We start from the raw sequence: 23,391 nt of genomic DNA on the forward strand, positions 1-23,391 counted from the left end.
CCGGTGTCGGGTCTGGTCCTCACCCCCACCACTGCATCGGCCCCCTGCTGCTCCATTGTCGCCACCTGCAGGGAGCAGGGCAGGGGGGGCAAGGTCAGCACTGCTAGCCTCACCCCCCCCGTTCCATCCGCCCCGTTGCCACCGCCTCCAGGAAGCAGGGCGGGGGGAAGGCAAGGCCAGCTGCACTGGCCTCACCTCCCTACTCCATTCCTTGTGTCCGCACTATCATGGCGGCAGGCTGCCACCTGTCTGAATGCTTCGTCACACTGATTGGCTGTTTGTCAGCCAGTCAGAGCATGAATAAACCATGATGGACAGTCAGATAGACAGATTAAGGCTTTTATAATATAATTCTTCCCATCTTTTGGGGACATGAGGAAATAAGAGGCCCCCCGCCAAGGGCCATATTTAGAAACTATGTGAGTTATCTGTTGGAATATTCCTCCACCGCCCCTCTATATCATCTTAAGGTTTTAGGTCATTGCCCCTTTATATTGAAGCTGTAAAAGAAGAAGTAGGTGGGGAGCAATGCCATAGTCTTAGGAAAAGCTGCTGATACCTGGACTGTAGTTCTCCAAGTGTTAACCCTTCTGAGTACTAAGTTCAAGATTATCTTGCTGCTTTCTACTAGTTTATTCAGGAGGCTGAAACAAGGGATGACATTTCAAAATTCAGTCAAAATGAGCTTGCATGGTCCCTTCCAGCCCTAACATCTATGAAATCTATGAAATTAAAAGAAAAACCATTAGGCTAAGTGCAGACATTCAAAAAGTCTGAGTCAAAATTGATCTAAGTTACATGGTTTTCTATAAGCAGTGCAGTTTAGATCGGTAGCAAACAGAACACACATTCACCCTTTGGTGGGGGGGGGGAAGCAAATCTTAGACCGGGGTCTGCCATTTTTAAACCAGTCTGTGTGTGCTGAACTTTTGTTCTGTTATGGGTATAGACTGGTTTCCGATCACTTATACGAGTAAAAGTGTAATGTCTGTACCTGGTCATAGAATTTAAGGAAAAAACAGCTTTTTGAAAGGATGAAAAGTATGGTGTCCTAAAAAATTGGTGATGACCATTGTTTAAAATATGGGGGGAACTCAGTTCCCTTCTCCCCTGCTGGCTTCAGTAAGCCCTGCATCTGCCTCTCTGTTCCAACTTCTTTATTGGGTTATTTAACCACTGGCATCATCAGCATTTCTAATGCTATGTAAGCAGTACTTAAAATTCTCTTAGACATATCTCATATAAAAATAATAAATTACTTCTCTCAACTCTCAAGTCATTCTGTTCCATTCAAGTTGGTCTGTGACAATGAGGTCCTCAAATATAAGTGGAACAGGTGCCCTTGCAAAACTACACTCACCTGTTGTGTCATCAAACCTACACTTTGGCAACATGACCCAATGGCTAAAAATCGTATTTTAACATATCTAGGCAGCATGTGTCAGGTAATAAAACATGCAAGTCATAAAATATGCAGCGAATTCTGGCTCCTTCTTTTGATCAGAAAGGAAGGGTGGGATTTGAGTGATCTAGATTCAGTTCCTGGCTCTACTTAAGACTCCCTGTGTGACATGGGCAAGTTATCTCCTCCCACTGTCTTTATTTGCCATCTGTAAAATGGAAATAATCTTAAGTAAATCTTAAATAAATTTAAGACTTAAGATTTGATTATTTTAGATGTAAATAATTTAATTATTTAAGATTTATTTCTATAGGATCTGCGAACATCACACCCCACACAGGGAAGTATAATTCTCCTAATTCTACAGAGAGAAATGAGGCATGGAGAGACAACGTGATGTGTCCAAAATGACAGAAAGTCAGTAGAGAAGCAGGGAATTAAACCCCAGGTTTCCTTGTCCCAGACTAACAACTGGACCACTGGATCATCCTTAGTAATTTATTTCTCCCATCCTCTGTTTGCTTCATGTATTTGAGATAGTAAGTGTTTGGGGCAGTGACTGGCTTTTACTATATTGATGCATAACCTGGTTCAGCGAGTTCCTGTAGGTGCTACCATAATGTAAATAGACAAACAGCAATTTATCCTGCTTGAAGTAGTAGAGCACTTTAAAGAGAGGCTGACCTCTGACTCTCTCCCTGTATATACAGGGAGAGAATGTGGTTGCTTTCTCCTAACAATTACTTTCACACAGTTTGAGATACCTCATTTTTGCTCCTTCACAATCCAGGTTTAGAATGTCAGGGTGGAACTATGTCTAGGATTAAAGACTATTCAAACTACTGTGCAAGTTACTTTGCAGGGCATCAGATCCTATTTCAGTCCTGTATTGCTCTGTCACTTTACTGAGCGATGTTTAATAGTTTTTAAATCTTAAGTTTCTAAAGAAGAAAGAAGTGTCACATAAACCTGAACTCTTCTCCAGTGTCCAAGCAGTGGACCATATGGTGCATCTGTAGAGCCAGGTGGCGATACATTAGGAGCAGAAGTTCAGGATTAGCTTGAAAGATTGGTCTCTCTTTCTGGGGGAGGGAGCAGGTGTACTGTTTAAACTGATAGCTTAGTGATCAGGAGAAGGTACAAGTGTTTTTACTCCTGCAATTTGATCATTTGACTGGCATCAGTGACAGCACCATCACAGACTTGGTTTGTGGTTTACTTTAAAAGAAAAAGCTATCCTGGATTTCTTAAGCAAAGGCCTGAAAGGGAACCATTGAAAAAGAGGCTAACAGAAATTGTTGCAAAGAAAGGTGCCTTGTGCCCATTAAGATGCCCCAAAAGGGAATGAAGATAATGTATATGTGAAATATGATTAAAAGTGAAGTCACAATGGAACTTTACCTTCTCTGGCTGGGATGATCTAGTTGGGAATGGTTCTTCTTTGAGCAGGGGGTTGGACAAGATCTCCAGCGGTCCCTTCCAACCCTCATTTTCTATGATTTTATGATTCTATGACTCCTGTTAAGCAGAGAAGTACAAACCAGATCCTGAGGCACAGTTCTTCGCTTTGGCTACAGAAGAAGGATAATCAGCCATCGGAGGTTCTCTTATTTTAAGAGGGCTCCTAGAGGGTCTTCTACTTCCAGCACAGTAGCTGGTGGAGAAAAAGGCTCTGTTGCTCTGCTCTGCTCACCCCCACCTGTCTTACTGGCCACTTGGAGACAGTGCTACTGATATTGTTTTAAGCATGCTGAAGACTGCCATGAATCATGCTGTAGGGGTCATACCTGGGGCACTGCTAACCAAGGTTTAATGCAAATGGATGCCTTCCCACAGCATTGATTGCCTTTCCACTTCTTCACTTCTTGTGCAGTTGTAATTGAGGGTCAGGGCCGTTGCCTTTTCCTATCCATCCTTGAAAGTTTAATTTTCCCTTTGTCACATCTTGTGACGTGTCTCTGTATCACTAAGCATTTCCAAGTGAGGTAAAGACCATCTGTTTCCAGAAAACATGTAGGAGTTTTTCTGATAAACAGAAAACATTCTGAAATGCATGAAGGCAATACTTGTGACTCTGTATTACGTGGGCTACAAGGCATAGTCTCACATTTATTGAAAGAAAAGGTATAAAAATGTAGCAAATATCTTGGGCTTGCAGCATGTAACTACCATAAGGTATTGGACATCCCTGTTGTAAGTGATGATTTTTACATCTCGATTTTACTGCCCTACCCCCACTTCTTTTGTAACTCAAACAGCTTTCAAAGTATTTATTGTGTGTCCCACAAAAGGACAGTTGTATGTCCCTGTGACTTCCTGTCAGCTTTGATGCCACATTGGGTTTAATTAGAGTGCCTTAGGGAGCGCGCTGGCCTTTAAAGTGAGTGGTGTGTGTGGTTAGACAAGAAGGAAAGGAGACACTGTTGTGACATCTAGTCAGTTTAAATGAGCTAAAATAGTTTTATTACCCTGCCCATAAAAGCTTGAGTTTTTATGGTTTTACAGTGACATTTTTCTCATTTTTAATGTTATTTTCACATTTGTTACAGTTTGCAAGAACCAAACGATTTCAAACTGAGCTCACTTGAGAGAGAGAGAGAGAGAGAGAAAGAGAGAGAGAAGTATGTAAAAAGTAAACAACAGCCTGACATCATGGAGAAATGTTTTTCTTCCTAACTCAGTTACAAACACTACCTGATAGAGTTTTCACCAAAATAGATCAAGAAAAAAAAAATCAAAGAAAAATGGTTCTTTTAAACGCTGCTAATTTCAAATTAAAATTTGAAGTGATATAGAAAATATTTCTCTCAAAACTAAATTCTGTGTCATTTGTCAAAAAATGAGAAGAGAGTCACTGAACATAATGTCAATTTTAGTCAGGTTGTTGATCATGAGAGTAATGTAAAATAAAGGATTATTTTCTTTAGAGCCATAGTTTCTTATAAGTTTTGCTTTGTATGTCTACAGGCATCACAGAAATTGATTCAACTCAGTTTTGGTTTTACATTTTCAAAAACTGTTAGTTACAAAAGAAACTTGTAAGTATGAGAAAGAAGTCTGCCACTTTTGAGATGAAACTTAATCCATAGTTATTTCAGAACAGATGCACATTTTCACCAACAGAGCTTCTTCATATCGTTGCACCTATTCCCTCAGTATGTTGAACTACCATCAGAAGTCCTGACATTTTAAGTATCCCACATCTTGCAGTATTGGCTTTATAAACGTCCTGTTTGTAAAACACTACATGTCAACAAAATAGATTGGCTCATTGCTTTGCAATGCCTCATAGGGCAAAGGAAGTATATACATTGCCTGTGTAAATTTTCTACAATAAGTTTCCAAACAAACCTAGCTCAGTGTTAATGACATTAGAAAATTTTGTTTTCTTTTTGAAAAATGGCACATGATGTAATCTACGGTTTTCTCGCTGCAGGGAATTGCAGTTTATTACCTTGTTCCCTTAATGCCCATTTTAAATGGTCAGAGTATTATATGGGATTCTGAAAATGGGGAATAAAACCTTCTTTGGCAGTTGTATTGTGTGTTTACAAAGTTCAAATACTGTAGCTGATTCCTAAATATGACCTGAGGGAATTTGGAGTAACTATAGTGTTCTGGGTCTACTGTTTACAGCGTGATGTTCCAAGGGCTCTTAAGCACACTCATGCTCTCATTGCTGTCAACAACATGTTTGATATTAATATGAGGGGGAAAAACCACAGGAGGTTATGAAGAGCTGCTAGTAGGGAAGAAAAGAGGAAAAAAATCCAATAGTTTGTGTGGTCTTCAGCTAAAATTTAAAATCAGTGGTTTCTGCATTTTATTTCTCCATTACCCAAACCTGACAAAAATCTCAGTACAAATGGGATCTTATTTGTCAAGGGTGAAGACCTAAAGGCTTGTGTGCTAAATTTAGGAGCAATATTTGTTTCCTTAATTGATTTTCTAAGTATTTGTTTTTGTGTGGGCCGGGAGCAGTCCGAGGCTTTCGGGGCACGCGGCGGGCTGTGGCCAGCAGCCCTGGCACATGGGTCGGGGAATGCAGGACGGTGGACTAGAATTAGGCACGGACGCATAGTGGTTGATTAAAGATTATTTTACTTACACCGTAGATGGTCGCGGTGCAGGCAGGATTAACTTCGCTTAAGTTGCAGTTACAAAACTCGCTCGAACAACACCCGTAGAAAACTCGAGCCTCTTGAAATAACCGGGAAAGAGCTCTGGATACCAAAAGTGCGCAGGGAAGGGTTCGTTGAGGGATTAGGCGGCGATGGGGAGAGGCTAGAGGTTGATCAGGCCCCTATATCCTTCTTAAGGCACACGCTGGGTTTGTTAGGCTCCGCAGCGCTTAGAGTTCTTCACAAGATGTGAAGTCCTCCTTCTCCTCCAGATGGTTGTGGAGTCCTCCAACTTGGGCGGAAACCGCTCAAGCCTCTTATAGGGCTAGCAAGCCAATCGCTAGCCGCCATGTGGGAATAATTTAGAAACAGCCAATAGTGGGGAACAAATTTGCATGCAAATGGCGGGAACTCCTTTGCACCGGGGTTTTCTCTCTGCAACTGAGAATTGCACCATGCAAAGAAAGCTCCTCGTGGCAGGAAATAATTCTGCCGTGCCAAAGCACACACAAAATCATACCCTTGGGTCACGACAGTTTTGATTGATTAAGAGATTATTAACTTTAACTATGATTAGGTTAATTTATGCAGCTGCCATGCTAGTGGCACTACTACTTACCACCTATCAAGCTAATATGTTTGCATAACTTGACACGCAAAGAGTCCCAAAATAAATTATAATTGTGACTTTGAACATAAGACTTTTTGCTTTGCCAGAGCTCTTTACAATAAAGTTTCCAATAATCTTTGTAATATACTGGGAGAGTTTTGATGAATAGATCTTGCCTTTGGGTAATAAAAGTATATGGATGGTGCAGAAAAAATATGAAATCTTCAGAAATAAATGATGATAAACTTCTAGTAGCTCTTTTAAGTCAACAGTAAAAAAAACAATAGAAAATTAGCTCTAGCAGATGCATACATGGAGGGAGAGGGCTCCTGTACCTTTGGGGTTCCCATCACAGTTATTAATCATAATTCTAATCTTCATTTTCTATAGCCAAGTCTACAGAGTAAAGTTACTATGATTGGCAGTCAATGCCCTCAAGCATGCTGCACTATCCCAGACAGGCTTTTTTCTAAACCAGAAAAAAGCAATGAAGCAATGAAGTCATGCCCAAGTCAGACTTCAAGCAAACTAATTAGCACGGAGGCAAAGTAGTTATTCTGTTCCAAACACCATGTTATGCTGTTACATTGCTTCTGATTTAGGGGACAATGTGCCTGAGAGTGTCAGTATTGGGCAGAGGTGGCTGGCCAACCTGCTGCTCTGGAGCCACATGCAGCTCTTCAGAAGTTAATATGCGTCCCCTTGAATCTTTGCCCAAGCCCACGGTGACCGGCTTCCATTTGGAAGCCGGTCATCGTGGACTTGGGCAAAGATTTATTACTTCTTCTGCAAAGATTCATTGCTTCATTCAATGAGCTTTAGTTAAAGCACCCCCGCCACCATTTTGAGACGCGGGGATGCTGAATACACAAGACGCTGCAGCATGCCAGAGTGTTCTGATTAGAACATGTCAGAGTATGTGTGAAAATGCCCTGGCAGCCTGCAGTAGGCATGAGCAATATGAGCATCAGTTTCAAGGAAATTTCTGCTTAACTCGGATGACCTTGGGCTGCAACACACTGACTATGGATGGAATCTTTGAGGAATGTATATGCCAAACTCTACCACACCTGTGAAAACCAAAATATTTAAAAGGCTAATTACTTGGTCAAATTTTGGCAGTTCCTCCTGGGAACAACAAAAGATACATCCCTGGCACTTGTAACATTCCTGTGAATTTCAAGTTTCTGCTCCACAGCACTGAGTCACTAATGGTTCAAACCACATGGTTGTAAGTTGTTTTTGTTTTGTTTTGTTTTGTTTAACTTGAACAAAACAATACATTTCCCCCTAACCTCATTCTTTTAACTGGATGAACCATTTTGGCTGAACAGCCAAAAAAGAATTAAGCCTAAGGCCATAAAAAAATAATCTAAATCATTCATTTGGTAAATTATAAACACTGAAAATAGGCTTTTACAATGTGAAGTGTTGGGTAATCTTAACTGTGTGCAGTCATACAAACTCCATTCATGTTAAATAGCAAATCTCATATATATCATTACTTAGATTTGAAAGTAACTCATCTTATTTATTGACACTTTAGGTCAGTGATTCTCAAACAAGGTGCTGCAGCATCCTGGAGTATATTGAGATCCTTTCAAGGGTGCCACACAATGTTAGCACTGTCAGGTGTGCAGACATGTTTCAAAATATAAACCCAGAGGGTGCGTCCAGACAAGTGTGGTCATGCGGTATGTGGCACAGCAAACACTTCAGTGCCACATATGCACAGTCTGGTGTGCAGCGTGCCCTTGCAGCGTGGAGAACAAGCGTTTGCTGCTCTTTTTTTTTCCTTGGGTCAAAAAAACTAGGGATCAAAAAAATATCTAGGGGTCAAATATCCTGGGGTAAAAAAAAAAACATGGGGAAAAAGAAAACAAAGCAGCGCGCACTCAGGCAGCATGTGCTGCTGAAAAGCGAAGCCGGGCCGCCCAGAGCTGCACTGCAGCTGCCAGCCAGGCTCCGCCTGGCAGGATCACCATGGCTGCAGCCCTGGGAGGACCCCAGGACCCCAGGTAAGGCTGCTGGGGCCAGCACAGTGCTGGCCACAGACTCCCCTACCACCCCAGGGTAACTTGCCACACACCAAAGCGTACTTGGCACAGGCGTTTCCCAGAGACAAGTAGCTGCAGTGCAAGGTGTGCTGCTGCTTCTTGTTTTCAGGGAACCAAATGTCCACACATCTGGACACACCCAGAGATTTAAAATAGGAATCCGCAGTATTGAAAACTTGAGTTCTTTGCAGCAGCAAAGCTATTCCATTATTTTTCTGTAGTAAAAAATGAGTGAAAACTAATGGCTGATATTTTCCAAGGGGTGCCTCAAACCTTAAAAATGATTGAGGAGCACTGGTTTAGGTGTTTGGATGAAAAGAACGTGCCAAGTCACGCAAAATATTTGTTTTCTTATTTAGGACCAGAAAGAAATACTGTAAAGCAAACAATCTAATTTCCTTTTCTGATTATAAAAGACTGATGTTTATATAGCTCTAGCAAACAGTATTGTTTGCAAAGGAATTTAGAAGAGGAACACTGTCATGTATGTATTATTACAGAAGCTTGAACTTACAGTCAGTGCTATAATAGCTTCTGGCTGAGTGACAAAGCTGCCTCTGTTGTTAGACATCGAATCTGTCTATGCCTTAGCAGAAGTAGCAAGACCACCTTTGTTAATAATTTGTCTGCCTAAAAGTTTGTATGTTCAATATAATTGCTTTCATGTTACAATTATTTTCATATTTTAGCCACCTAACTAGGTAGAGTTTGTTACAACTTCTGTTACTGAAACAATTTTGGATAAAAAATAGCTTCTTGAACAAAATATTTTGGTTGAAATATTTTGGTGTCTTTGAGGAAAGAAGTAAGGGGGAATAATAAACTAAACCTTTTTAATTAAAAAGAATTCTTTTGGGATTTAATTTTCCTTTGGGGGAAAAACGAAGAATTTTTCTAGAATTTGTAAGCATTTTTTTTCCAAAACTTGTGAAAATTAATATTTTCCACCAACTTAATATGGATTTTCTCATCAATCATTTTTTCTTCTTCTGGCATTTGTATGAAATCCCTGGTAACTAAGTGGATCAAATCATAGAATATTGAATCATAGAATATATTAGGGAGACTTTAGTTTTAGCTTTAAAAAAATGCAAGTAGGAAACAAAAAATAAGTAGGTCCATTACCAAATGACCTACTAGCCCCCACCCCAGTCACTGATTTCTAGCAAGTTATTTTGCTAGGGATCTATCTGGCAGAGTGCATCTACTCTTGTGCATGTTCTGGGTACACAGGCAGAAATGGCCATGGGCAAACTGAACTAAAGATATTATGGAGCCAAGTTGAGAGGCTTTTTAACAATGTGATTGTTCAGTACATCTTCATTGCATATATGTTCTCTTTGGTATGTACGTCACAACACGGAGCATTGTCTTGCTGTGGTTGAGTTTGGCCTGAGTTAACAAACTGTTCTCAAAAGTTCCAACAGCTGGTTTAGCTATTTTAAAATAAAAAACAAAGCAAACAAAAACCCTCTAACAGCCGAGGACTGCTGTTGGTATTGGGCAGAAAGCCAACTAGAAGACCCAAGAGCCTTATCTTTCTCGTTGGTCTTCTCTCTGCTCCAGCTGTGGCTGACTAGCCAGAGAGCAGAATGCAGATAGGAGAAGATGCATGACCGTCCACACCCTAATAATAGCTCAGACCGTGGTACCTCCCACTGTGGCATCCCTCTGATCCTAATGGCAGTAAAGCACCAAGCCCTCCCCCACTAGAATAGCTATTCATCTTTCTCTCTGGCCCCTGGTACATGTTCTTTGTACCATGATGGGATCTGATCCATGATCCCAACATTCGTGCCTCCTGCCATACCACGTGGGGCTGATATGAGCCAGGCATGGGGGACCAGAGGCTGTGGGGTGCTGTGAGACTGGGGAGATGCTTCATGATGTCAGCATCATGGTGCCCCTGCATCTGCCTCCAGGGATCAGGTGGGAGCACTGAGTCCAGGACAGAAAATTTCCCCCAGCCTGATGCCACTGATTGGGTAGGGAATGACTGTCCTGGACCCCCTGGCTGACCCATACCAGATATCTACATTCAGCTCAGCACTGGGATCTGTCATGGGTCAGCCCCCACATGCCACATATTCCATTTAAATCATGATACAAAAGATGCACAAAGATGTTATATGTGGAATATTTTTGTAACTCGTTTGCTATGTATTATCGTGCCATAAATTGGCTTTGATGTGTGACCAGGTTACTACTTATGGCACAATTAACACCATACTCATATCTTAAATGTAACTTGTGCCATGGCCCTCCCACACAGCCTTCCTACTCCTTCCTGCACTGGTAGTACTTTCTCTGCTCAAACCTCTTGCTCACCTCAGCTGGTTTTACTCTCTACCACAGGGGCCGCACAGCAACAAGGCACAGATCTTCTTCCGTTGCACTGAACCAAACACTGTGGTTTTAGAGCTTCTTCTAAACTCCTCAGTGGACCAGCATAGTCTGTCTCACATTGACTATAATGCTCTCCTGGTACGGATAACACAACCTGGATAACAGTGAGAGCATAGCCTTTCCCAAGACTTTCTAGGGAAGGAGTTGGCAGCTTCTGGCCCACACGCTGGATTTGGACCATGGAGTCTTTGGATTCAGCCTGTATAGCCATGGCTTTGATGGCATTTAGCAGCAGGGGCTCTGCCCATCACAGCCAGATGCCAGGGGCTTTGGCAGAAGGTGAGCAGGGCAGCTGGAAGAAGCAGTGGAGGCAGCTGGGTCCCAGTGCCCACCAACTTCAGAGTCATTCCATCCACCCACTGGAAATGGCTATCAGCCCCTGCTCTAAGGTAAGAAGTATGAGTTCTTGATAGAAAGGACCTCCAGGCCCCCTGGCTAAAAAATTATGAAAATGCCACTGTAATAACTTTAGTCCATTTCTAGCTTTTTTTGAAAGCTAGAAATGGTCAATTGACCAGATAAGAACAGAAGAAGTGCCATACTGGGTCAGACCAATGATCCGTCTACCCCAGCATTCTGTCTCCAACAATGTCCGGAGTTTAGAGGGAGAGAACATTGAGCCAAGTACATCTGTTTATTGCACCCACTATCATAGGTTTAAAGGTATCAAAGGATATGTCTTTGACTGTTCTGTTTCATAGTAATGAATTTATCGTACACAAAATTGCCTAGTCCTTTTGCCACTACAACCTCCTGTGGGAATGAGTTCTACAAGTTAACTAACCATTACATATAAAATAACTTTCTCTTGTTGGTTTAAACCTGTCTCCTACTAACTTCAGTGGGTGTCCCTTAGTTCTAGTATTTTGGGACTTGGTGAATAACAGTTGCCTCTTCGTTTTGTACTCACCCTTCATGATTTTATAGACCTCTTTGGACCTTTAGATCAGACTGAAGCTATAATGTGCTGCTCAGTGACAACAGTAGAGGGCTATTGTTAGAACAGCAACTTTTTTCCCCCCTGTAGAGTCACTTTGGAGATTGACTCTAAGTTCTTATGTTAGAAGCCAGTCTAGTATCCTTCCCTTTATGGGTAGCAGGCTAAAAATATGATCTCTCTGGCTTTCCTTTATAAGTAACAGCATTTTCTGGCACGTTTTTTCCAATTGTGCTTAAAATAACTGAAAATATTGGAATGTATATTAACATTTAATAGTTAATGTTGCCTAATGAACACTCTGCTACACCTTTCTTTTGCTTCTGTAGTAATTTGCCAAGTTCACTTATACTGAGGATACTGGGCTCTGGGTGGCTACTGGGCTCTGGATGGTGAAATGACACAGACTGGTTGTATGAAAATTAAGTCTACAACATTTTCTGCTGTTTTTAACTATTTAATTAATTGAATAGTGTAGCCAGTACTTAGTATACGCATGCTAGTGCCCCAGTACAGCAACATATTCAAGCATCTGCTTACAGTCGATGCCACTGCAGCTATACACTTAAGCATATGCCTGAATATAGATTTTACCCTTTAAATATCTTCCTAATATAAATTAGACATAAAAGGCCATCCTACTCCCATGCAATTTTTAATTACAGTGTACAAAAGGAGAAAACTTTTAATAAAATTTCATAGACAAAACTCCTTGGGCAACATCCTTAATAGTTGGACCTGTTGGATCTGTGTTTAAGAAAGCGCTTGACTCATTATATCCAGTTAAAGAAACATTTACAATATAAGAGAGTTATGCTGGTTGCAAATTATTACTTGAGAGAAACATCATATTTTTCTCATGTTTGTTTCTCATTCTCATGAAGAATTTTGTTTTGGATTAACCTATGTTATGATGACCATTACAACAAAATAAGAACTATTATGGATCTGTCTGGGTTATCTGAGTTAATATGAAACATCAGCTACTGTGTTTGATGCTAACAAGTTAAACATGCCTGACATTGTTTCAGAGAGGCAAAAAGACCCATACATTTTCAACAATTTTAAGACATTTTCTAGAACTTTAGCAATAACATATAGTAGGAAACTAATAGTTGCAAGCCCAAATTGTTTTTAAGATGACCATTTGTTGACTAAATACCACTTACTTTAAATCCCATTTTTCAAGGAATTAATTCAATTTATTTTTTCTCACTAAAAACTGACAAAATACAGATTAATTTTCAATCTAGGAAATGACAGTGAAACAACATGCGATTTTGCATCATTTCGATTGAAATCCTGAAGTTCCAAGTATGTAGTAACCATAATCTTTGGGTCTGCAGGGAAACTAACTGTGTGGGGCAAAATTCACGGGCCATATCCTCAGGAGTGTAAATTGTCATAGGTCCATTGACTTCAACTGAGCTATGTCCATTTATACAAATTGAAGATGTGGCCCCTCTGTTTAGTTTATAAAATGAAAACTGCAGAACTCCTTTTCTTTTTCGATACTACTTATTACCCTTCTGCTCCTGAATGGAAAAGATTTTATTTCTGTCTTCTAGCTTAATATACATTGGTAATGTTTGAACTTTCAGAGCACCCAGCCATAGCTCAGCTGTTTCTATGGGGAGGGGAGTTAAACTAAAGAGTGCTTTTGAATACTGAGCGCATCCTTCTTCTCCATGGGTAGGGGCATAATGTGCATCAGTTAGTTAAACCTCAATAGGATTGCCATTGAAGTCAATAATAATTCCCTTTAACCTCTTTGGAACAGTACCAGGCCCAAAGAGGAAACAGCTCTCTTGCTAATTAGCAGTCCCCAGCAAATCTTAAATTACACTATAGTTCTCATTACAAGTGTTAATCTGATTTAACACTCTCAGAAGAACTAGAATAAAAATCATATGGTTTTCCTCAGAATTAAAGTTACAGATTTCCCTTTCAAGTACACAGCCAAAAAATATTCTGAAATAAAGTTTCCTTGTTGCATATTAGTCAGGTGTTATGTATCCGAAGTCTGTTTCACCATAAGAATATTTTCTGAATAAACCTACCACATGTTCTCTAAAATTTTGGCATGTTACAAATTTTCATACAAATGACCATTTTAGGAAGGTAACATTTAGGTTTTTGTTCTCTCTAGACTCTCTTCCACGTTACTTGCTGTTTTTAGGGGGAGGAGTAGATGTTAGAGGAAATATACTCAGTCTGGGATTGGAAAAGTGACCCTCTTATGAGCCCAGCTAGCTTCCCTAGAGTTAGCACTACATATTATGAATGACTTGAAAATATTTTTAGGAGTAGTTGGAACATATAACCAGAGCTGCAGTAGTAGATTATAAAATGTCTTGGTTTGAAATGCAGTTTAAACAAACCAGTTTTGTATTTTTATTTAAAATTTAGAAATTCTTTAGCCCTTAATGGTCCCCTCCTGAACACTGTTCTGAAAATGTTATCCCACATTAGTGTGATTTGCTTCCTTTTAACTAAACATATTTCTTTTATTCCTTTAATTCTCTGTATTGCAGATCATTTAATTTGAATGCTTCCTCTCTATCAGATAGCTACATTCTGGGCTTAGAGACTGCAATATCCTTATCTCTCTGATGCAGCTGGTTTGACTTTTAAATACTCTTGTCTCTGCGGCTTCTATCCTAAGAATTCCCGAGACATATTCCCTCCACTGTATTCCTATCAGAAGTCTTAGGAGTTTCCCACAAGGGAAAAATTCTCTTGCCTCTCTGCCCATATCAAACATGATCACCAACTTCTGACCTTTTTCCCAGCCTCTAATTCCAGTCTTTTCAGTATCTATCTACACCTACTTTACAAGTCTACTCCCAGTAGCCCCAGACAAATTAACTAATCTCCTCTTCCCACCTTTAATAACCTGTAATTGAATTGTATTTCGTATCTGAGGCCAGTAGTGTAGGAAGAGTGCCTGAAGCACAGGTAGACAAATCTATTGTGGATATAAGTATGGGGAATTTTAACAGCATTTATAGTTCCCTTATGGAAATTTCTATGGAATCTTTCAACTAATCTATCAATTATCTATTACATACTATAAACTGCTTTAATTTTTTTCAGTTGATGGAAAATCAGTAGCGATTCCTGCTACTATAGACCTCTGAGTGTATTTAAGTAGATGGTTGTCACATTACAAAAGGAATCTACCTCAAGTAATCCCTTTGTGTTTATTCTGTATAGTATAGTAGGAAGATAAATATATTATATTTTAAAGTTGAATTTTCTGAAATATATTAAATATAACCATCTATCTAGATCCCTAGACTGAGGGTCATCTTAATATTTGGGTGTCAAATCGTAAGTGCACTGTGATCAACAGAGATGTTACATGGAAAATACCAGATTTCTGTTTGGCTCGAATTTAACAAGCCTGGAAACTAAAGACATTTACAGTTTCACTTCTCTTCTGTAAAATGAGGAAAACATCAGAAACTTCTAAAAATTCATATTGCTGTAATCTCTTAAACTATGATTCAGGAAAGGATTTGATCATAAGTACCAGTGTTTTCTTGAGCAGGCATGAAATCTTAACTATATTCTTAAGAGGTATTTTTTTCTGAAATGAGACTTAGTTACTCCGTTCCCTTGATTCCAGTTCATTTTTCTAGCAGGACGGAGCTCTTAATTACTTATTTTTTCAATCTGTCGGCCGTTATTGGGAAATGAATTAATGATACTAAAACCCCCCTTATATTTTAATCTGAATCTATATTACACTTTATTGTAATGGGCATATTTTGATTTAACTTCAGATATGAATTCCTTATGTCAGTATATAATTGACTTATAGCAGTTTATAAACAAAGGTACTGCATAGTACCGTGTGACTAACAATTCACATTCTTTGTTTTCCTTGTCTAACAATTTTCAGTGAGAGAATTCGTGACAATTTTGCAGAAAAGAGACATGTATTTGTACCTTAACCAAGAGAGTGGTTTAAAGTTATAGTAAGTTTTCCTTTTATTCTATCTTGAGTTTGTGCTATTCAGAAAGAAACATTCTGGTTAGCAAACAAATACAAAGTCCCTCCTCCCTCTACTTTCAAAGTAGACTGAATGAACTTGTGTCAAATACTTAAACACTTGCTATGCCTTTATGTTTCTTTGCACCATCTGTGTAAAACCTGTGTGTTCCTTTCTCCTGTCGTAGCATATGAGATGTCATATTTAACATCCAAATTTAAAGCAGAGATATTCTGAATTTTTCAACAAAAGCCACTAGGTCAGATCACTTTTTATTGTCAGGGACGCTAAGTGAGTACCTACTGCAGACTCCAATTTGACTTCTCTATTTTCATGTACCTCCAGGAAAGGATTTTAATACAGAATGAAGTTTCCATGAGTCACTCTTCATATGTTAAAACACTGTTTTCTAATACGCCCTCCAGCTTGTTCATCTGAGACAGATGCATACAATAGACTGTGTTACAGAGTTGTCATATGTTACATTTTGTCAATATGGATTCTTTTCAATATTTCAACTTCGCCATTAAGGAAAGCCTCTTTGCTTTGAAGGTCTTTTCTTTGAAGTTTTTATCTAGCTGTCATTATTTCACATGTAATATTAAAGTAGTATTTAATTATTACTTTCCTCTTTCTTTCTTTCCTTCTTTCTGTTTGTCTGTGTACACACACACACACACACACACACACACACACACACACACGGAATATTTTTGATCAATAGTATCATAGCATACAATACTTACAGATATTTTAAAATCAGTATTCCAGATACCTAATTGAAGTGAGATGAATATTTGCATATAATGTTTAGTGCTTTGGTTTTCGTTACTTGTAGTTGTGGATGAGGTTTTGAAGTAGCTGTTTTGGGGATAAAGATAATTCCTTCAATTAATGATTGCCTATGAATGCAGAGGACTGCGTGCAATGGCCAAGGAGGCTCCTTCCAGTCCTGTTTCCTATGTAATACTATGTTATATTACTCCAAATAGTGTTGATGTTTTGTCACTGACATTTATATAGGAAGGAAATAATAAATGTTACAAAATGAAACTTCAGTAATGGATGACAATTTTGATTCTGTACAGCAAGTCTATAAAAAGAACTCTTTTGACATTTCTATTTTCCATGTAATATGTCTATGGCCTGAAATGCTACTAAACTATCAGTGCGATATCCTACATTCTAATGAAGATGGGCTAGATTCAGAAAGAGAACTTAAGCTTATAGCTGATATCTAAATTTCTGCTGCATCTTGACAGGCCAGAGATAATCAGTGCCTTTTTCACACCTGTCTCAGCAGGCATCCTCCCTCCTTTCTAGCCTACTAAGCCCAAACTAGCATGTGTGTTCTGGGCATGCCTAACTCCACATGAAAAGTAAGAGTTGGTTCCCCACTGCCTCCCTTACGCTCCTTCCTTTGTGATGAGAGCACTCATTTGGATGTACATAATGCCAGTTCAGGTCTCTTTTCTTCCTGATTCATCAGTGTAGCAATGCAGCAGGGTGCTCAAGAAACAGGGGCCATGGTGATTTCCAGTTGCCACTGCATCGCCAGTATCATTGCACAGTTACCAGTGGGAGCCATTTCACCTCCTTTTCCAAAGATGGTGCCCAGGGTGATTTCCTCACCCTAGTTATGCCACTGGCCTCATTTGGAGCAGGGATTTGATCTTGGGTCTCCCATCTACTAGTGAAATGCTCAACTATAAGGTTGTTCATTGTTTTAGGGTGAAGTTCTGTCCGTTTCTGTTGCTGAAGCTTAAATTAACTATTCATTGCAGCAAGAACAGAAACCTAGCATTCTCATATCCCAGGTGCAGTCCTTAGCCACTGAGTTATTGAGTCGGTCTCTTACTTTTTCCCTCTCTCTCTTTGGTGCAAGAAAAAATTGAAAATAGTTTTGCAACATGAAACACCTTCAGCAGAAGGGGTTGAGAAGCTCCCATGCCAACATACTTAATATCCCAAGGGTTAAGCCATGATCCTAAGTTCAGTTTCCTGCTCCAAATAAGAGGGAAGAATTTGAACTGTGATTTTCCATATCACAGGCAGGTCTCTATTGCTGGCTATTGGGGTGAAGAGCATTACTTTTTTGCAAGAAATAGGTGCCCAAGCCAGCTCAGTTGATGCTCTTTTATGGTTAGAATCTAAGCCACTCCTCTCTCCTCAGTATTTCTTGCTTGCTAGCTTAGGTGACAGCCTTGTGTTACAAATATACTCCTCTTAGTTGCTGGAAAACTAGTTGGGATATGACATCACAGAAACTGAACTTGGAGCATTAAGAGAAGTGGGCAAGTTTAGTCGTACTGTTTCTCTAAAACTGCTTTATTCACACACCTGATGAAAACTTGGGAGAAAAGTTGTTTGGGGGGAGGGGGGGGCAGGTCAAGGAAATGGCATTCTGTCTCTACTTCAACTAAGTGCTGTTTGCAGGTATCTGGTCTTTAAAAGAGTCTCCCAGCGAGGGTTGGGGAGGGGTATGGAATTCACAACTGTTGATATTCCTAATACACCCATGTTAAAAAAAGAAGAAAAAGGTAGGAGAAGAAGTAATGTGATAGTATTGTTAAATATCTATTTTTAAAAGACTGTTAAAGGACAAAAACAAAATACTTCTTTTCTTTGGAGTTTATGGTTAAGATATTAGCAGGTGGGATAAAGTGAGCTCTTGTGGACTGTTCTCCTGGGCTAGGTACACACATTCAAAAAGCCCAAGACAGAATTGCATTAAGTTGCATGGTTTCCTGTAAGTGGCATAGTTTAGATTGGTAGCAAACAGAACATATATTTGCCCTTTGGTGTGTGTGTGTGGGTGGGGGGGGGACAAGTATTAAACCAGGTTCCACCATTTTTAAACCAGTCTGTGTGTGCCGAACTTCTGTTCTGTTATGGGTACAGTCTTGTTTCCAGTTACTACCAGTAAAAGTGTAATGTCTGTACCTGGCCCTGGAGTCAAGTTCTGCTCCTAACAATGTTCTTGATCAGAAGAGTCTTTACATCTAAAGAAACAGGAAATTGAAAAGTCTTAATTTCTGCTTATTTTCAGCCATAGCAGCTCTAACTCCAGCTCTGATCATAAATTAAGTTACTGACATCTGGTTTGGGACATGAATCAAAAGCTTCCTGTGACTCCAGAGAACTGTGTTTGACTGGAGAATGAAGCCTAGGAGTGCTACAAAGCTGAAAATTGACTGTCTTTGTTAAAAGGGTTAAATCTAGCTTAGTTCTCTAGGTCATTAATGGTAGCCAGACTCTCTTTAATGCTTTGCCTGACGTATGCTAGACAGATACACAGGATACATGCCAAATGTATTTTAACAAGAGGCCTGCTTCTGTCAGAACTTCTGACATCAAATTACTGTTTACTTTTGCTTGCATCCATGGTAATGGCCCTATCCAGTTTAGTTTAATCAGCAGTTCACTATTACACTCCACAGGGGAAATCTGTATTAACATACATGTGTATATATATAGTATCTGACCTGTCCTTGAAAGTTCATGACAGAAATAAATATATTGACACTGAATAACTGATCATACTACTTTTGTCACCAAAACATTGTTGTTTAGATTACTTATTCCTGCAGATACTTTATACTGGCAAGGTTCCTGTTCTTATCAAGGTATCCTCCACACAGAGGTATAGGAGGAATGTCAGGTATAGTTACATGTAGATCTCGTCACTGACTTATTTCCCCCAGGGTAGGTGTTTGAACTCTGCCTGTGAGAAAGAGGTCAAATAGGGGTTTTATATTTCTTCAGTTAATTACGAAGATAGTTGGCTTCCCATTGAGGTTCTCTCGACTTGGTAACTGTGCGAGTGCAACAGTGTGATGTTTCAGACTCAGCATATTTGGGAATTGTTACAAAATAAAAGGTTTTATTACAATAATGAGTCTGCAGCTTAAAATAGTTCATTGTGACAGTTAGCTTGTCCTGAAAGCACCAGGCTCTACCTTGACATTGTTCTGCATTGGAGCACAGTGAAATGCCTCTGCTGAAGTCAATCTTAATTCTATATTTGTAGATAAATGATTACTTTATTAACATCTAACATTTATATTGTGGGTAGGGGTGCAACAACAAAGATGTTTTGGGTTGATACCGATGGCCGATTATTAACGAACCATGCCAGCCAATACCGAGCAGATTGCCAATAATGAGCCTAGCAGCTTGGAGAGCAGCATCAGGCTGGTAAATCTGTGGGGAGGAAGGGGCACGGGGGCACAGATCAAAGCCCCCGCGGTGAGGGAATGGAGCTGGGGCAAGGCTAGGCACTGCCCAGCCAGGGCAGGGAGGGGCATGGGACGGAGCCACGAGCAGCTGGTCCAGGGGGAGGCATTAGGGGCATGAGCCCCACAGAGCTGTGTGTGGTGCAAGAGCAGGCTGCCTGCTTCGAGCCAGGGGTGGTGCCAGGCTCTTCCCAGCAGGGGGGGAGGGGCTGGGCCAGGGCTGCGGGCAGGGATGGGGCAGGGGACGGTGGTGCTGGGAGAGGGGTTATGGGGCTATGGGGGGAGCTACAGCAAATTTTACAGTGGCTGAGACCCCCCCATAGCTTCCCCTAACTGTGCTGCTGCCAGCCACCCCACCCTGCCTGCCCCAAGTGAAACCCCAGCCCAGCACCCCTCTCCGGGAAGAGCCCAGCACTGCCCCCAGTCCACCCTCACCCTGTGCTCAGATCCAGAGGGCACATACCCTCCATGCCTCCCCCAGGGTTGCATACAGCAGCAGGAGCTGCTCCCCTTCCCCACCCCCTGTGCCTCTGGGACAAGCCACATGCAACTTCGTCCCATGCCCCTGCTCCAGCCCCTCCCACTTCCTCCATCACTGTGGGGACCTCAATGCGCCCCTCCCCACACACCTCTTCCGAACACCACGCCCCTTACCAGCTGGACACTGCTTTCCAGGCTGTCAGGCTGTTTTCCTGGCTGCGTGCATGCTGCAGCTGTGCACATGCACATGGCATGTATTGGCAACATTATCGGCCATATCAGCCAAAAAAAGCCAATTATTGAAAATGTCAATTTTCCTTTTATCGGTGCTGGTACAATATGGACCAATGTATTGGTGCACCTCTATTTGCAGGCCTAAATATTTATTTAGTGCCTAAAGTCCTCAAGCAGATCAGAACTCCATTGTTTTTAGCTCTTTTTAAACATTCAGTAAATGAAAGTCCTCCCTCTCCTTGTCCGCCCCTTCACCTCCAAACATTTTAATATAAGAGGCAAAATATAGCAAGTAAACGAGACAAAAAATGAGGTGAAAGACAAGGCACAGCATAGGAGTAACAAAAATAATGGGCTATTTTAACACAGACTTACTGCATGCACTGTTCTTAGCTGTTCAGTAGTCACAACTCAGTAGTCAGTAGTCAGATGGGTAACAACGCATTCCTTGTCCAACTTTCTATCACATGGCAGCTTTCCATAGTTCTTCTTGGTATGAGCTACAAGGAGGATAACATGGTGGTTTCACAGATACTAGCTAGGCGTTTTCTCCCACCTATGGGAAGCCATAAGGAAGAAAGTGCAAAGACACACAAGCAGTCAAGAAAGGCCCCTTTGAAGGAGCAAAAATAGGAGGTGCTATCATGATATGACAATAAGGCAAACAAGGTTGGCCAACCTGTGGAGAACTTTGAAGTACCACATTAAAATATGCATTTTAAATTATTCTGTAGGTAAAAGTGCCAAAACATGCCGTTGAGTTCTCAGTGTTAATAGAGCAACTCCATTTACAACAATATATTTTACTGGTGAAAGGGAGGGCAAAATTATGCTCAATGAAGAGAGATTTGCCGCCGAATCTGACAAAGGTGGGAGGGAAAAGAAGGTAACCACTGATTACTTTTAATTCTGTTTTAGTTCAGAATTATGTTGTATGTTAATTAAAGTTTGGCAAGTCCTATTTTGCTGTTTGCTGCAGGAATTGAAGAATGGTTGAAAGGAGTGGGAGAAGAGAACCAACTGTTTGTCTGATTTCATTGAATTCAGTTATATGCCAGGAATGTATGAGGATATGTGATGCAACCTATATTACTATCTCAGTCTAGCAGCTTTCTAATAGATTCCTCTGTCAAATCACATTTTCATTAGCATATAATTGTATGAGTATTCTTGATTCTTACTTTGTTCCTTTCTTGAATTAGAGGCTTGTAGTGGTACCTCCATAAATACTGCTGGAGTGGTATAAAGGGAATTGGAGGGAGAAAGCAGCACCTGGAGAACTGAAGAATTCCAGATTTACAACCTTTTTATAAGAATAAAATTCTTTAAAATTCTTTGGGGACAGCGAGACATCTGTAGATGCACTTATACAATCCAAATTTGTCTTTTGCAGGGAAGATTACCAGGAAGATGGGTTCTGTCAGCCTTACAGAGGAATTGCATGTGCACGAATCATTGGAAACAGGACCATTTATGTTGACTCTCTCCAGATGCAAGGAGAAATTGAAAACCGAATTACTGGTAGGATCATACACCTCTGAAGTAGGACAAACAGCATTTGTTCAAGCGTCCAAGACAAGTGCAAACACTGTTAATTTTATAATCATGATATCCTTATTTTAAGGTTTGAATAAGCAACCCCTTTCCCCTCTCTTGTGTTCAGAAAACCTTGTCTTTTCAGGGCAAAAATCTCCTCTTGTTTTAAAAACATTTTTCAGCCTAAGTGAAATGTCAAAGGCTTGACTTTTTAACAGCTTGTAATTTATACTCGTGCCTTTTACATTACTGATTCAAAGAGAAGCAAATTTTAAAACATCAGGTACATTCTTGAGAAATGAAAAATGATTTTGTTTTGGCTTTCTTGAAACAGATATGGTAGTTTTTTCCTTATGCTTCCTCCTCTGCTACATCCCAGTACAGTTCTGATATAATTACTTTATATAATGTAAGATTTGGCCTTCCTATACCCTGTCCCTGTTGATTTTTGTCTCTAAATACTATTTTGATACACACTGGGCATGTCTATACTTGCACTTTAATGTGCAGTAGACTATTTTACTGCACATTAGAGTGTCATGGCAAAAATGGTGCTAATACACTAAGGTACAGTAAAATTAAGCTACTGCACATTGTTTCACTAAAAAAGTGTGTGCTTTTGCTACTGTGCGTTAGGGCAGCCTAATGCGCATTTAGTTAGTTAGAGGTACTAACTTTAATGTGCAGTAGCAAAAGCTCATTAATGAACAGGTAGATATACCCACTCTGAAGCTTTTGGTGTCCAGAAGTTTAATGACTTTTAAAGCATAGTAGTTTAACATGTAATTTTTGGGCCACATCAGAGTGATCCGTGACATTAATAACAGTGTTTCTAATGCACCTCGATAGAACAGTTAGTGGACTTCTTGGAGCAGAGAACAAAATGGATGGAACCCTGCTGCCAGTTAGCTCACCATTTGTTCACATCCATTCAAATAAGTTCCACCCCTCACCACCAAAACAGAAGTTTGACTTTGTTTCCTACTCATTAAAACCAAAATTTCTAGTAACTAGAGATAGTGCCAGAACACAAAATTCAGGTCCAAACTTTGAAAACCCTGATGTTCTGTGTTGTTCAGGGTTTGACTCAAGCTCACCTGCTAGTAGGATACTATTTGCTTTCCCACCTTCTACTATTACTCTACTCCCCTCTGTCCTTTTTACCAGTGAGCAGTGCATACCTATTTGCCATTCAATGTCATCTTCCTTGCCAGCACTTGAATACTGACTTTTTTAGCTATTTCAAAAAGTATACAATCTTAAAAAACCTAGAATCCTCACTCTTGAATAATCTATGAAGAAAAAAGACAAAAATGCTTGCTACAATGAGGGCTTCCAGAGAACGAAACTACTTTTTGATTAAAACAAATTTATT

At 40.2% G+C, this 23,391-nt stretch overlaps 1 protein-coding gene across 1 annotated transcript in view; it reads left to right on the plus strand.

Annotated features, from left to right (window-relative positions):
* Positions 1-23,391, plus strand: part of ROR2 (receptor tyrosine kinase like orphan receptor 2) — a 73,961-nt gene that overhangs the window by 36,627 nt on the left and 13,943 nt on the right. Inside the window, 1 exon segment of the mRNA XM_006037975.3 lies at positions 21,874-22,001. Coding sequence (XP_006038037.1) covers positions 21,874-22,001 — 128 coding nt within the window.

This window comes from Alligator sinensis, unplaced genomic scaffold (assembly GCF_000455745.1).
Source record: "Alligator sinensis unplaced genomic scaffold, ASM45574v1 scaffold1505_1, whole genome shotgun sequence".
Lineage (NCBI taxonomy): Eukaryota > Metazoa > Chordata > Crocodylia > Alligatoridae > Alligator > Alligator sinensis.